The sequence below is a fragment of the Salvelinus fontinalis genome, chromosome 1 (assembly GCF_029448725.1).
Source record: "Salvelinus fontinalis isolate EN_2023a chromosome 1, ASM2944872v1, whole genome shotgun sequence".
In the NCBI taxonomy this organism is placed as follows: Eukaryota; Metazoa; Chordata; class Actinopteri; order Salmoniformes; family Salmonidae; genus Salvelinus; species Salvelinus fontinalis.
The window spans coordinates 10,591,904-10,608,710 of NC_074665.1; the positions used below are offsets into that span (position 1 = coordinate 10,591,904).

The window sequence follows — 16,807 nt, forward strand, 5'->3', positions numbered from 1 at the left end:
AAATATATTGTCTTTGCTATTTTTCATCCGGCTAAAATGTAGGCAGCACTTTATGTGGCCTTCCATGTCGTTCGTTTTGCTACAAAATCGTGTTGACAAGTTGCCGAACCAAAAAATGAGCTTGCTATTGTATTAATGTCAGAAAACCTATATATTTTTCATTATTAGCGCTCGTAACATTTTCATCGTCGTTATTGTCATTCCAGGGAAGAAATGTCGACGCCATTTGAGAAGCCACAAATTATAGCTCACGTTCAGAGAAGTTTGAACTACACAGTGTTTGACAGCAAATGGATTCCTTGTAGTGCAAAGTTTGTCTGTCTGGGAAACTATGCAAGGGGCACCGGAGTGATGCAAATATACGAGGTGGAACATGGAGAGGTTAAACTCATAAAAGAGGTAGCTAATTTTGTATTGTTTGTGCTTTTGTTTTCGAGCTAGTTCAAGCGTTTAGCTAGCTAGGTACGTTAGCGTTCTAGTTTGTTCTAGAAAAGTCGTTCGGTTACCCTTTGTTACCATAGCAACTAGTAACACAAGGACCCCTGTCCGTCTGTGATACTGCAGCAGCGATTGTAGCTAGATTGGTGTCTACTGTTGTTAACAGTGCCACGTCAAAAACAAACTTACACGAATAGCAACCATGCATGTTCATGTTGTTATCCGTTGCATTCGTTTGGACCCTAGCGATAACTATTTGGACCCCTGTTTCCCAAATACAAGAGAGTGCCCTTTTTGAGGCAATCCATCTAATGAATTTCAGTAATGGACAAGCATAACAATGTCCTGTTATCTTTCACAGATCGAGAAAGCAAAGCCCATCAAGTGTGGGACATTCGGGGCCAGCTCTCTACAACAAAGACATATAGCAACTGGGGACTTTGACGGAAATCTCAATATATGGTAGCCTATTTATTTACCAACTATCTGAAAAGACATATCACATGTCTTGTCAAATAGATTTACACTACCACCAGCATGTGCTGCTATACATCATAAAAAGCTATCCCTAGTAAAGACATTGGTAACAGCGTGTCCAGACGCCTGGTCCCCGGTCTGTTTGTACTAGCCAACTCCTTTGCGACCACATAGGAGATGGTGGCTATACAGCATTAACAGATCTGGGATCAGGCTATGTGTCTGTTAAGTCAAATTAAATGCTGTTTGTCACATGCTTTGTAGACAACATGTATAGACTAACAGTGAAATGTTTACTTACGTGTCCTTTCTAACAATGATGAGTTAAAAACAAAATAGAAATAGTGACACAAGGAATAAATACAGAGTGAATACTGAATACAAATAATATGGCTATATATATATATATATATATATATATATATGTATATGTATGTATGTGTATATATATATATGTATGTATATGTATGTATGTGTATATATATATATGTATGTGTGTGTATATGTATGTGTAGATGATAACATATATATATATAGGTGCATGATGTGTCTGTCTGTCTGTCTGTCTGTCTGTAGGAACCTGGAGATGCCCGATGTGTCTGTGTACTCTGTGAAGGCCCACAAGGAGATTGTGAACAGCATAGATGGAGTCGGGGGCCTGGGGATCGGTGACGGGGCTCCCGAGATCGTGACTGGGAGCAGAGATGGTAATTATTATATATATATTTTTTAAGATGACTTTAATCCTGAGGGTGTGGCTAGGATTCTTAGGCAAGCACTCGTAGGATGCTGTAGTAGAAGAGAGAATACAGACAGAAGTCATAAATGCAATAACATCAACTGAGTTTTAGTTTCAAGTACAGGATACACATGGTGTACAGTGTACACCGTCCAACTAAATGCTTTCACGCAGGTTCCTTCTCGACAACCCGACAACAATAAGAAATAATAAAAGATAAGAATACCAACAAGTAAATGGCTCAGTAGAATAGAATAAACATTTTAGCATAAATATAATACAGGAAGGCACAATTTATAGTACAGAAATTATTTACACCCCTTGAATTTTTCCACATTTTGTTGTGTTACAAAGAGGGATTAAAATTGATTAAATTGTCATTTTTGGCTGGTCAACGATCTACACAAAATACTTCAATGTCAAACTGGAAGAAAAATCCTATCATTTGTAAAAATAATAATAAATAATAATAACTCATCTTGATTAGATAAGTATTTAACCCCCAGAGTCAATACGTGTTAGAATCACCTTTGGCAGCGATTACAGCTGTGAGTCTTTCTGGGTAAGTCTCTAAGAGCTTTGCACACCTGGATTGTACAACATTTTAAAAAGTCTTCAAGCTCTGTCAAGTTGGTGGTTGATAATTGCTAGACAGCCATTTTACATTTTACATTTACATTTTAGTCATTTAGCAGACGCTCTTATCCAGAGCGACTTACAGTAGAGTGCATACATTTTATTACATTTTACATACTTTTACATATTTTCTAGTCTTGCCATAGATTTAAGGCGATTTAAGTAAAAAAAATTAACTTGGTTACTCAGGAACATTCAATGTCGTCTTGGTAAGCAACTCCAGTGTATATTTGGCCTTGTGTTTTAGGTTATTTTCCTGCTGAAAGGTGAATTTGTCTCCCAGTGTCTGTTGGAAAGCAGACTGAACCATGTTTTCCTCTAGGATTTTGCCTGTGCTTAGATCTATTCCGTTTCTTTTTATCATAAAAAAACTCTCTAGTCCTTACCGACGACAAGCATACCTATAACAGGATGATGCAACATGATGCAGCCACCACCATGCTGGAAAGTATATGGAGTGGTACTCAGTGATGTGTTTTGATTTGCCCCAAACATAATGCTTTGTATTCAGGACATAAAGTTAATTTCTTTGCCACATTTTTTGCAGTTTTACTTAACTGTTTTAAAGTCACCATTGGCCTCATGGTGAACTCCATGAGCGGTTTCCTTCCTCTCTGGCAACTGAGTTAGGGAGGACGCTTGTATCTTTGTAGTGACTAAGTGTATTGATACACCATCCAAAGTGTAATTAATAACTTCACCATGCTCAAAGGGATATTCAATGTCAGAATGTTTTAGTTTTTTTTACTCACTGACCAATAGTTGCCCTTTGTGAGGCATTGGAAAACCTCCCAGGTCTTCGTGGTTGAATCCGTGTTAGAAATGCACTGCTCGACAGAGGGGATAATTGTATGTGTGGGGTACAGAGATTAGGTAGTTATTCAAAAATCATGTTAAACACAATTATTGCACACAGTGAGTCCATGCAACTTATGTGACTTGTTAAATAAAGTTTTACTCCTAAACTTATTTAGGCATTCCATAACAGAGCGGTTGAATACTTATTGACTCAAAACATTTCAGCTTCTAATTTGTAATTCACTTGTAAATATTTTGAAAATACAAAATTCCACTTTGACATTATGGGGTATTGTGTGTGTAGTCCATTGAAAAGAGAGATGTACTCTCTTTAATCTATTTTAAATTCAGGCTGTAACAATATTGTGGGAAAAAGTCAAGAGGTGTGAATATTTTCTGAAGGCGCTGTACACATGTTTTGGGGGAATGTTTAAATTGCACAGTATTTAAGTTGCCCAGTGTTTAACAATAATAAATAAGAGTCTGGTAGCAGCAGTTGTGATGTGTGTAGTATAACTGTATACTGTGTGTGTGGGTGTGTCCATGAGTGAGTGTATGTGCAGGTGGTCAGTCCAGTTCAAGTGCTCAGCAGTCTGATGGCTTGTAGATATAAACTTTCACTGAACCTGTTGGTATCAGACCTCATGCTTCGAAACTGTCTGACACCTACTCAGCGTCTCACAAAGACACGGCGGTTGGAACGAAAAATCTTAAATTTGGACTCATCAGACCAAAGGAGAGATTTCCACCGGTCTAATGTCTGTTGCTCGTGTTTCTTGGCCCAAGCAAGTCCCTTCTTATTATTGATGTCCTTTAGTAGTGGTTTCTTTGCAGAATTTTGACCATGAAGGCCTTATTCACACAGTCTCCTCTGAACAGTTGATGTTGAGATGTGTATATTACTTGAACTCTGTGAAGCATTTATTTGGGCTGCAATTTCTGAGGCTGATAACTCTAATGAACTTATCCTCTGCAGCAGAGGTAACTCTGGGTCTTCCTTTCCTGTGGCGGTCCTCATGAGAGCCAGTTTCATTATAGCCCTTGATGGTTTTTGCGACTGCACTTGAAGAAACTTTAAAAGTTCTTGACATTTTCCGGATTGATTTACCTTCATGTCTAAAAGTAATGATGGACTGTCGTTTCTCTTTGCGTATTTGAGCTGTTCTTGCCATAATATGGACTTAGCCCTATTTGGTAAAAGACCATCTCCAGTATACTACACCTACCTTGTCACAACACAACTGATTGGCTCGAACGCATTAAGAAGGAAAGAAATTCCACCAATTAACTTTTAATAAGGCACACCTCATAATTGAAATGCATTTCAGGTTACTACCTCATGAAGCTGGTTGAGAGAATGCCAAGAATGTGCAAAGCTGTCATCAAGGCAAACGGTGGCTACATTGAAGAATCTCAAATATAAAATATATATTTGGTTACTACATGATTTCATGTGTTATTTCATAGTTTTGATGTCTTCACTATTATTCTACAATGTAGAAAATAGTTAAAAATAAAGAAAACCCTGGAATGAGTAGGTGTGTCCAAACTTTTGGCTGGTACTGTACTTGTATCTGGCTTTTACTCAAGTGTTTCCTTTATTTTGTCAGTTGCTTGTGTATTCCTCAGTGTTAATGGACGAGTACTGGATGGATGAATCTTTTAACATGTTCCAATCTGTATTCTCAAAACAGTCCTGCAAAGCTGGATCTTACGTGAGGCATCATAATATGTGTTTAATGTTATCCCTGCTGTCTGTTTTCTGTCTTCCAGGGACAGTGAAGGTGTGGGACCCCAGACAGAAGGACTCACCTGTGGCTAACATGGAGCCAGGGGAGGGAGAGGCCAAGAGAGACTGCTGGACTGTAGCTTTTGGTACATATGAGAGAAAAATGCTAGCATAATGGTAACCCATGGTTTCCCATGCTGCGTCCCATGCTGTCACTTCACTCACCTGCGCTCATCTCAAATCTGCATTGGGCTGCAGAATTAATAGATCTCATGTTGTCCTTCGCATACAGAACTTAGCAAAGCATAGGTCCTAAATGTTCAAGTTACTACATTTTAAAATCCCATCATAGTGATCAGTTAACCCGTCTAAGGTCCGTTTGACCATTTCTTTCCCAGGCCACGCCTTCAACGACCAGGACCGCTGTGTGTGTGCTGGATATGACAACGGAGACATCAAGCTGTTTGACCTCAGGAACATGTCTCTCCGGTGGGAAACCAACATTAAAAATGGGGTGAGGCCAACTGAAGATACCAATGGCCGGTTTCCTGCACCCAGATTAAAGGGGAAGTGCAAGATTTTGGCAATTAAGGTCTTTTTCTATTTACCCAAAGTCTGATTAACTGATGGGTACCAATTTTATGTCTAGGCGTGCAGTGTGCTAGCAGTACCTGTATACCTCCAGTTATTGTGCTAACGCTAGTTAGCAACAGCTCACAAACTACTTACAACCTCCTTCATAGTGGATACAGAGACATAAAAATGTTATCAATGAGTTAATTTGACTCTGGGTAAATAGAAAGTAGGGCTGGCTTCCTGGACACAGATTAAGCCTTCTTCTCAACTAAAATCTCACACTGTCCCTTTAAACCCAGTTCTATTCAGAAATGCACTTTCAATGGGGATTTTAGTTGAGAAGAATGATTAGGTTCTGTTCTATCCGCATCAAGGAAGTTCAGCTTTACAGCGTGATTGAAATTTAAAGGTAATGTTCCCGCTTTAGCGGAGACTGCATTCAGGGTAAACGCTGCATGTCGGCTCAAATCGGAAATTACCTTTACATCACGGAATCTGTAACGTTTCAGCTTTACAGACTGAATAGAGCCTTTAATCTGTGTCCAGGAAACCAGTCCTATATGTCTGGAGAATTTACATTTACATTTAAGTCAGTTAGCAGACGCTCTTATCCAGAGCGACTTACAAGTACATACATTCATACTTTTTTTTGTACTGGCCCCCCGTGGGAATCGAACCCACAACCCTGGCGTTGCAAGCGCCATGCTCTACCAACTGAGCCACACAGGGCCGAGAATGATATGGTAGTGGTGGTCTATACCTGCTTTTTGGTCCTATCGATATTGACACAGTAACAACCTAACCCTTCATATGGTGACTATGAACAGCCGACCTTTATATACACTGCTCAAAAAAATTAAGGGAACACTTAAAAAACACAATGTAACTCCAAGTCAATCACACTTCTGTGAAATCAAACTGTCCACTTAGGAAGCAACACTGATTGACAATAAATTTCACATGCTGTTGTGCAAATGGAATAGACAAAAGGTGGAAATTATAGGCAATTAGCAAGACACCCCCCAAAACAGGAGTGATTCTGCAGGTGGTGACCACAGACCACTTCTCAGTTCATATGCTTCCTGGCTGATGTTTTGGTCACTTTTGAATGCTGGCGGTGCTCTCACTCTAGTGGTAGCATGAGACGGAGTCTACAACCCACACAAGTGGCTCAGGTAGTGCAGTTCATCCAGGATGGCACATCAATGCGAACTGTGGCAAAAAGGTTTGCTGTGTCTGTCAGCGTAGTGTCCAGAGCATGCAGGCGCTACCAGGAGACAGGCCAGTACATCAGGAGACGTGGAGGAGGCCGTAGGAGGGCAACAACCCAGCAGCAGGACCGCTACCTCCAACTTTGTGCAAGGTGCACTGCCAACGCCCTGCAAAATTACCTCCAGCAGGCCACAAATGTGCATGTGTCTGCTCAAACGGTCAGAAACAGACTCCATGAGGGTGGTATGAGGGCCCGACGTCCACAGGTGGGGGTTGTGCTTACAGCCCAACACAGTGCAGTACGTTTGGCATTTGCCAGAGAACACCAAGATTGGCAAATTCGCCACTGGCGCCCTGTGCTCTTCACAGATGAAAGCAGGTTCACACTGAGCACATGAGCACATGTGACAGACGTGACAGAGTCTGGAGACGCCGTGGAGAACGTTCTGCTGCCTGCAACATCCTCCAGCATGACCGGTTTGGCGATGGGTCAGTCATGGTGTGGGGTGGCATTTCTTTGTGGGGCCGCACAGCCCTCCATGTGCTCGCCAGAGGTAGCCTGACTGCCATTAGGTACCGAGATGAGATCCTCAGACCCCTTGTGAGACCATATGCTGACACATGCACATTTGTGGCCTGCTGGAGGTCATTTTGCATGGCTCTGGCAGTGCACTTCCTTGCACAAAGTTGGAGGTAGCAGTCCTGCTGCTGGGTTGTTGCCCTCCTATGGCCTCCTCCACGTCTCCTGATGTACTGGCCTGTCTCCTGGTAGCGCCTTCATGCTCTGGACACTACGCTGACAGACACAACAAACCTTTTTGCCACAGTTCGCATTGATGTGCCATCCTGGAAGAACTGCACTACCTGAGCCACTTGTGTGGGTTGTAGACTCTGTCTCATGCTACCACTAGAGTGAGAGCACCGCCAGCATTCAAAAGTGACCAAAACATCAGCCAGGAAGCATATGAACTGAGAAGTGGTCTGTGGTCACCACCTGCAGAATCACTCCTGTTTTGGGGGGTGTCTTGCTAATTGCCTATAATTTCCACCTTTTGTCTATTCCATTTGCACAACAGCATGTGAAATTTATTGTCAATCAGTGTTGCTTCCTAAGTGGACAGTTTGATTTCACAGAAGTGTGATTGACTTGGAGTTACATTGTGTTGTTTAAGTGTTCCCTTTATTTTTTTGAGCAGTGTACATTAAAGGTCCAGTGCAGTCAAAATTCAGTTCTTTCTGTGTTTTGTATCATATTGTACAACAGCGGATGAAACTAACACCTGTAAAAATGTTCATCAGTCTTATTTCCCGATAGTTGCTGGTTGAAAATACAATCTACACTGGACCTTCTAATCAGCCTGTTTGAATAGGCGGGAGTTTTGGATTGTTTAGTAGACCAATAACAATGAGTTCCAAACCTCTCTGCCAATAACAGCTAGTTCAGTTTTCCCCTCTCTGATTTTCCAAGAAGCTAACCACATAGCTAGATAAACCAAATGTACAACTGCAGAGCATTTAGCACATTTTAGACGGTTAACTTAATAGTTATAAGATATCTAGCTGGCAAACATTTAGTTGTGAATTCCATACAGTAACTAGGTCACCTGGCTCGTGCTGCACAACAGTGAATGACTCACGAGGCTCCGGTCTCTCGTCATTGTAAACAAAATAACATGTGACTGGGGACAACCAGTAAGTTTCAGAATGAAAAATCATGTAACAGGCCAAATGAAGGCAATCTCATAACCCAGTGCACAAGCTGAGTGCAGGTATTGACTTAAAAAGTCAAAATGAACATTAAAATATAGTAAACATGAAGATAAATAGTTTTAATGCTATTGAAAATCAAAATACCCCAGTATAGCGCCCAAGCCTAATTTCTACCTCTACGTTGGACATTTTTAAATGTTTTTCCTGGATAATGTAGTGTGTATGTTGTGTTTCATGCTCTTATACATCTCTGTATTCTACAAGGGCCCATTTTTCCCCCTTTCAACACTGAGACCCAAGCAAGGAAAAAGTACATTTTTAATATATTACATGTATACTTAAATACAGTACAAATTAACAGAACTTACTTCAGGTACGAGATATACTAGAATAGTACATCTGTACGTATGCTTTACACATACTATCATTTCACTTCAATACACTTATTAAAACTGTGCTTTTAAATTAATAGTCTTTTAGTATACAATATGTTCACTATCATTACCCTGCAATACACTGATGCACACAGTAATGGAGCACAATGACCTTCCATGTTGTGTGTTTTAGGGGGTAGATAGCTTCTGTCAATGTAATTGCCTTCATAATTTCCAATTCCCCATACAGTCCATTCAGAAAGTATTCAGACCCCTTGACTTTTCCCACATTTTGTTACGTTACAGCCTTATTCTAAAATGGATGAGAGAGAAAAACAAATCCTCGTCAAATCGACACACAATACCCCATAATGACATCACAATACCCCATAATGACAAAGCGAAAACAGGTTTAGACATTTTTGCAAATGTATTAAAAATAAATACCTTATTTACATAGGTATTCAGATCCTTTGCGATGAGACTCAAAAATTAAGCTAAGGTGCATCCTGTTTCCATTGATCATCCTTGAGATGTTTCTACAATTTGATTGGAGTCCACCTGTGGTAAATTCAATTGATTGGACATGATTTGGAAAGGCACACAACTGTCTATATAGGGTCCCACAGTTGACAGTGCATGTCAGAGCAAAAACCAAGCCATGAGGTCGAAGGAATTGTTCTAGAGCTCCGAGACAGGATCTGGGGAAGGGTACCAAAATATTCCTGCAGCATTGAAGGTCCCCAAGAACACAGTGTCCTCCATCATTCTTAATGGAAGAAGTTTGGAACCACCAAGACTCTTCCTAGAGCTGACCAAACTGAGCAATCGAGGGAGAGGTGACCAAGAACCGGACAGAGCTCCAGAGTTCCTCTGTGGAGATGGGAGAACCTTCCAGATGGACAACCATCTCTGTAGCACTCCACCAATCAGGTCTTTATGGTAGAGTGGCCAAATGGAAGCCACTCCTCAGTAAAAGGCACATGACAGCCCACTTGGAGTTTGCCAAAAGCCACCTAAGGACTCCCAGATCATGAGAACCAAGATTCTCTGCTCTGATAAAACCAAGATTGATCTCTTTGGCCTGAATGCCAAGAGTCACATCTGGAGAAAACCTGGCACCATCCCTACAGTGAAGCATGGTGGTGGCATCATACTGTGGGGATGTTTTTCAGTGGCAAGGACTGGGAGACTAGTCAGGATGGATCCTTGATGAAAACCTGCTCAGGACCTCCGACTGGAGCGAAGGTTCACCTTCCAACAGGACAACAACCCTAAGCACACAGCCAAGACAGCACAGGAGTGACTTCGGGACAAGTCTCTGAATGTCCTTGATTGGCACAGCCAGAGCCCGGACTTGAACCCGATCCAACATCTCTGGACAGACCTGAAAATAGCTGTGCAGCAACGCTTCCCATCTAACCTGAAAGAGCTTGAGAGGATCTGCAGAGAAGAATGGGAGAAACTCCCCAAATACAGATGTGCCAAGCTTGTAGTGTCATACCCAAGAACACTCGAGGCTGTAATCACTGCCAGAAGTGCTTCAACAAAGTACTGAGTAAAGGGTCTGAATACTTGTATAAATGTGATATTTCCGTTATTTTTTATATTTTTTTACATTTGCAAACAATTCTAAAAACCTGTTTTTGCTTTGTAATTGTGGGGTATTGTGTGTAGATTGATGAGTAAAAAGTTCTACTGAGGTCATTTGTCTCTGCCAGGAGCTGAAGTTAGTTCTGCTGAGGTCATGTCTCAGTGCCAGGAGATGAAGTTAGTTCTACTGAGGTCATTTGTCTAGGATGGCTCGGCTGTCCGGCTGTCCACTCCAGGGACTCAGTGCCTGATTGTTGTCGTCTTTGATTACTGTCCGGCAGGTATGCCACGTGGAGTTTGACAGGAAGGATATCAACATGAACAAGCTAGTGGCCACTTCGTTGGAGGGGAAATTCCACGTCTTTGACATGAGGACCCAGCACCCCACCAAGGGCTTCGACTCCGTCTCCGAAAAGGTAATTAGCCGAATAGTAGTCGGAAAAAGTGTCAAAGGTTATTTTTCATCCCCTGGTGGCGGTGAGTCAGTTGTGGTTACGGATGGGGAGAGAGAATTATTTTTTAAAGTTTTCACAACTGGATCTGTGTGGCGGCCATGTTTTTCTTACATGCTCATGTCCATGAAGCTGCATGCCAAAGATCACATAAGGCCGGTGGAGAGTGTGGCTTTTTCAATCGTTCCTCCATGAAATGAAAACACACTTGAAAAACTTGCGTTAAAGCCATGGGCCCAGATTCACAAAACCTTAATAAGAAATGTCTTATTAATAACTGCCATTTTTCTCCTTAACTATAGACGTGTGAAGAAAGTTGCTCTTCCTCAAAGTTATTGGAAATGTTCTTAAGTTTTTTTTTCTTCCTATGACTGTTCCTAACAAAAAGTTAAATGGGATTCTTGAAAATAAGGCTTTAGGATATCTTCTTGGAAATGTACTTAACTTTAGGACTGCTAAACCCTTGTCTTGTGACATCTGGATACTTTTGTAACCATGAACATTTTCTTACGCCACACTGCCACAGACACAGTTGGCTACCTGACAGTTAAATACAACAAGAAAGCGAATTAAACACGTATTATCTAGTTAGTCATTAAAAATATTACAATATTCGTAAGTGTTAAATAGCTAGCGTTAGCTCGTTAATTTCCAAAGAAGTACTTGGCTAACTTATCTAACGTTAATGTCGTTAGCTATGTTGGCTAATGTCATTACGCGTTTGCTAGCTACTAGTAGCTAACTAACTTTGCGGTCGTGCAGTCTCTCTACCACCATCTCTCTTATCATGGACAACATCTTCTCCTCCAGCTGGTCCACATGAATGGTGGATACCCCCCTCCAGTCTTCAACTCCCTGCTTCTCTCAGCTCCATTCTTCTTAGCAGCCGACTTGACGTCGGACTACTTTTCTTTTCACGGCGTCACTGTCCCTTGCCATACCCCAACGGCTGAGACAGACTCGGCCACTCGTCCTTCCTCTCTTTTTGGTCTCTGCAGTGACCCCCGCAGTTATCGAGTCTCCTCAACATTTCAGAGTCTCCAGCAACATTTTCCTGGCTGCTATTTCCTCCACCATCACTTTAAGCTCTTTTTTTTGCTGAAGTTTTTATTGCGGTTTCCTTGGTTATCCATTTCTGGTTTTGATATAGCTAATCTGATGGCTATAATGTATGAAAAATAACACTTTGTTTTTGTGTATAAAGGGTTCACGGGCCAACTAAAAAGATATATTCTCGAGACATAAAGCAGATAAATAAATGGAAATATCAACACGGTTATAGTGGGCCAAATCCTATCATTCCTGTCACATAGGCCTATTCATTAGTTTCAATCACATCACTAATGGCAATGCCACATAAGATATCTACAAAGTTCTTTAAAAAATATATATATTTACGAAGTTCCTAAGAAAACTATGAATTCCTAAGAACATGTTGAGGAATTGCACTCTTATGAACTTGTTTTTTTTCCCATAAACTTCTTACGAAAAAACGTATGTTGTGTTTTGTGAATCCGGCCCATAGTTGTGTCCCAAATTCCACTCTTTCCACTATATAGTGCACTACTTTTGACCTGAGAAAACCTTTGACCTCTGTGGGCAGCCTTGCGGTTTGACCAGAGATCTATGGGTAGTCTTGCGGTTCGAGCGTTGGGCCTGTAACCCGAAAGGTTGCTAGTTCGAATCCAGGATCCGACAAGGTGAAGAATCTGTGGATGTGCCATTGAGCAAGACACTTAACCCCAATTGCTCCAGGGTCAAACCCTGGCCATGACCCGGCTCCAAGGGTGTCTGTCACAGGGAGAGTTGGGATGTGAATTTTTGTAATTTTATTTTTAGAAAAAAACATTTCCAATTCACACATGCATATTAATACACACTAGCACATGTATGAAATAGGACAAATATAATACACCCACCAAAGTATTATTTTAACCGGAGCTCTTTTTGGGCCCTGGTCAAAAGTAGTGCACTTTTAGGGATTAGGGTATCATTTGTGACGCGGACCTGACTCCGTTCGTCTGGTGTTTTAGCGAGATCAGAGAGGACTTTGCCTCCATACCTCTTTTAAAATATTTGTGTTGTTCATTGAGCGATCAACAGTCGGCACATAAATATATCTAATCTCATTTTGGATGGGATTTGAAGGTTGGGAGTGTTTTTCAATTCACTCCGATTGTTGAGTTGTTGTTTCTAGTTTCATGCCTCTTCCTCTAATCAAAGTTGTTGGGTTGTACATCTGCCACCGACATGGGATATTACTAACCTTTGGCTGAATATATGCTACTAGACCTTTTGGTTTGACCTTGCAATCACAGAAATAGAATGACCACCCACTAACTTGAATGCAAATCCCGTTCTATGAATTATATTTCTCTGCTTGCAATATCCATTTTAAAAATGTTTAATTCTTCGGGATTGGTGTCCCTTCCATGGGACGGTTGAGCTAACGTAGGCTAATGCGATTAGCATGAGGTTGTAAGTAACAAGAACATTTCCGAGGACATATCTGATATTGGCAGAAAGCTTAAATTCTTGTTAATCTAACTGCACTGTCCAATTTACAGTAGCTTTACAGTGAAAAAATACAATGCTTTTGTTTGAGGAGTGCACAATTTTGAACATAGTTATTAATAAACAAATTAGGCACATTTAGGCAGTCTTGATAAAAACTTTTGAACAGAAATGCAATGGTTTATTGGAACAGTCTAAAACTTTGCACATACACTGGTGCCATCTAGTGGCCAAAATCTAAATTGCACCTAGGCTGGAATAATACATTACGGCCTTTCTGATGGAAAAAAAATAAATAGTAAATAACATTTTATTTTTTGTTGTTGTCTTTTACCAGATCTATTGTGTTATATTATACTACATTCCTTTCACATTTCCATACACTTCAATGTTTCCTTTCAAATGGTACCAAGAAAATGCATATCCTTGCTTCAGGGCCTGAGCTACAGGCAGTTAGATTTGGGTATGTCATGTTAGGTGAATATTTTTCCTTAAGAGGATTAGCACATTGTTTTATATGTAATGGATTCTTTCCATTTCATCCCAGGCCCATAAATCGACGATCTGGCAAGTGAGACATCTGCCCCAGAACAGAGACATCTTTATGACAGCAGGGGGAGCTGGAAACCTTCATCTATGGAAATAGTAAGTAACTTTATCGATTCTCCACTAACTTGGTCCAATGGATTTCAACCCATAACCTCAGAAACATGTCTCTATAATGGTAAACGAACATCAAACATGGTTAGTTCAGACTCCAAATCAATGCTCTTCACTCCTGGTTTTGGAGGGACACGGCTGGTACAGTGTGTGGTCTGAATCCTAACTTGAGATTAACATGCATAATTGCCATCAGTGCATGATGTACTATATGTGAAAGTCTGAGTTATGCACTTTTTTCTCAAGGTACATGTAAGATTTATCCCTGAATGAGTCTAGACTAGTGTGTAGATGCATCCTTGATTCACGGTGCCTTTGTCCTGTTAACAGTGAATACGCTGCTCAGAGGATTTACTCTCTTTGTCCTGTTAACAGTGAATACGCTGCTCAGAGGATTTACTCTCTTTGTCCTGTTAACAGTGAATACGCTGCTCAGAGGATTTACTCTCTTTGTCCTGTTAACAGTGAATACGCTGCTCAGAGAATTTACTCTCTTTGTCCTGTTAACAGCGAATACCCGGCTCAGAGAAGTAAGAAGGACTCAGATGAGGTCGACATGGGCGTGGCCGGCACTGTCACCCTGCTGCAAAACGTCACTCTGTCCACCCAGCCAATCGCCAGCCTGGACTGGAGCCCCGACAAGCAGGGTCTGTGCGTCTGCTCTGCCTTTGACCAGTCCGTCCGCGTCCTCATCGTGACCAAGCTCAACCGTGTGTGAGGTGTACGGTGGAGTACCCCTAGACTCTGATCTTGGCTCAGTTTTGCACCCCCCCCCAGATGGTGAAGAGGGTACATCAGAAGCAGATGTATGATTAGTAATGTCGGTGAGGAAGAGGTGAACCCCAGCAGGACTGTGACCCAACTAGCTATCTATCTTCAAGGCCTGCTATTCTAAGTTAAAATGACTAACAGAATACCCAGGGTGCGTCTATGGATGGCAGTGAGAAACACTCCTCCTTGTAATTCAGTAGAAGCGCGCTCTCTCACTCACTCTCTCTAGTGTCCCTCTCTCTATCTCCAGTCACCCACCCTCTCTCGTCTCATCAAACAGTTTCTATTGAGTCACACAGCGGATTTTGTGGAACTCAATATCCTTTGTTTCTCTCTCTTCCATCCCTCCAGCCATACTTTCTCCTGTTCAAACCATGTGTAGCCTATATTTCTAATGGCAGGTTGATACTCTGAACAAAATGCTTTGCTAACTGAAGTTAGCATATTTTGCTGCTTGAGAAAAATGCTTGTGGTCTTTATCTTTTACTAGGCAGGGTGTGTTTGATTGGCACATGCCTCCAGTTTTGCCTAAAAATGTTCTTACTGTGACTTTGTTATAAAACACCTTACTGGGGATACAGATTAAAATGGCCTTTTTGAGAAAACTAGTATTGTCTTATTGCTTTGGAATTTTAATACTGAAGTCTGTGATCTAAATTTACATGTAAAGTGTTGTAAAGGTACCATGTTTCATGAGCTGAAATAAAAGCTTGCAGAAATGTTCCTAATGCTAATTTGTTTACATCCCTGTTAGTGATCATTTCTCATCTACCAGGATAATCCATCTACCTGAAAGGTGTGGCATATGAAGAAGCTGATTAAACAGCATGATCATTACACAGGTGCAACTTGTGCTGGGGATAATAAAAGGGCACTCTAAAATGTGCAGTTTTGTCACACAACACAGTGCTACAGATTAGACTTTGAATGAGTGAGCAATTGGCATGCTGACGGCAGGAATGTCCACCAGAGCTGTTGCCAGAGAATTAAATGTTAATTTCTTGACCATAAGCCGCATCCAACGTCATTTTAGAGAATTTGGCAGTACGTCCAACCGGCCTCACAAATGCAGACCATGTGTAACCACGCCAACCCAGGACCTTCACATCCGGCTTCTTCACCTGCAAGATCGTCTGAGACCAGCCAACCGGACAGCTGATGAAACTGAGTATTTATTTCAAAGCTCTGTCGGGGAAAACTAATTCTGATTGGCTGGGCCTGGCTCCCCAGTTGGTAGGCCTATGCCCACCCGTGGCTCCGCCCCTGCCCAGTTATGTGAAATCCATAGATTAGGGCTTAATGAATGTATTTCAAGTGACCGATTTCCTTATATGAACTGTAACTCAGTAAACTTGTTAAAATTGTTCCATGTTGCATTTATATTTTTGTCTATAACATTTATTTTATGTCTGGATCAGTGGTCCGTATTGACCTTTTTCTGGGTCCGGATTTGGACCGCGGCCCGTCGGGTGAGTAGGGGTGTACCACAGTGTGCTGACCTGAGTGAGGGCCGCAGGGCCAGCCCGGTCTGGAGGTGCTGTAATATGACCCTACGCCTCTTCTGTCGCAGCAGCAGATGCCCCACATGAAGGTTGTAGTCCCAGAAGTCTTGGCTCAGCGACCAGGTACCTCAGCAGGGCTTGTTGGATCCAGGTACCTCAGCAGGGCCCATTGGATCCAGGGACCTCAGCAGGGCCCGTTGGATCCAGGTACCTCAGCAGGGCCCGTTGGATACAGCCCCCCCCCCCCCGATGATTCTGTTCCATGTAATGCATGTAAATGGGGTTGTTCCTCAGAGAGCCAGGTCCTGTGATCTCAGTGCCAGTCTAATCTATCTGTCTAGAATGTCAGTCCCACTGACTAGAAATGATCAAGTATGTAGTGTCATTACATTAACTTAATATAAACTCAGCAAAAAAAAGAAACGTCCTCTCACTGTCAACTGCGTTTATTTTCGGCAAACTTAACATGTGTAAATATTTGTATGAACATAAGATTGAACAACTAAGACAAGTTCCACAGACATGTGACTAACAGAAATGGAATAATGTGTCCCTGAACAAAGGGGAGGGTCAAAATCAAAAGTAACAGTCAGTATCTGGTGTGGCCACCACCTGCATTAAGTACT

General features: G+C 41.6%; 1 protein-coding gene and 1 non-coding gene across 2 annotated transcripts; one reads left to right on the plus strand and one right to left on the minus strand.

The window, feature by feature from the left end:
- Positions 1 to 36: 36 nt before the first annotated feature.
- On the plus strand, positions 37 to 15,402 carry dnaaf10 (dynein axonemal assembly factor 10). The gene is made up of 8 exons (XM_055867753.1): positions 37 to 399; positions 800 to 900; positions 1,492 to 1,622; positions 4,862 to 4,963; positions 5,216 to 5,331; positions 10,564 to 10,698; positions 13,796 to 13,893; positions 14,419 to 15,402. Exons 1-8 carry the CDS (start codon positions 214 to 216, stop codon positions 14,624 to 14,626), a joined length of 1,077 nt encoding a protein of 358 aa, XP_055723728.1. The 5' UTR covers positions 37 to 213; the 3' UTR covers positions 14,627 to 15,402.
- On the minus strand, positions 6,049 to 6,124 carry trnaa-ugc (transfer RNA alanine (anticodon UGC)). The gene has a single exon. It is a non-coding gene; the product is annotated as a tRNA-Ala (tRNA).
- Positions 15,403 to 16,807: the final 1,405 nt, after the last annotated feature.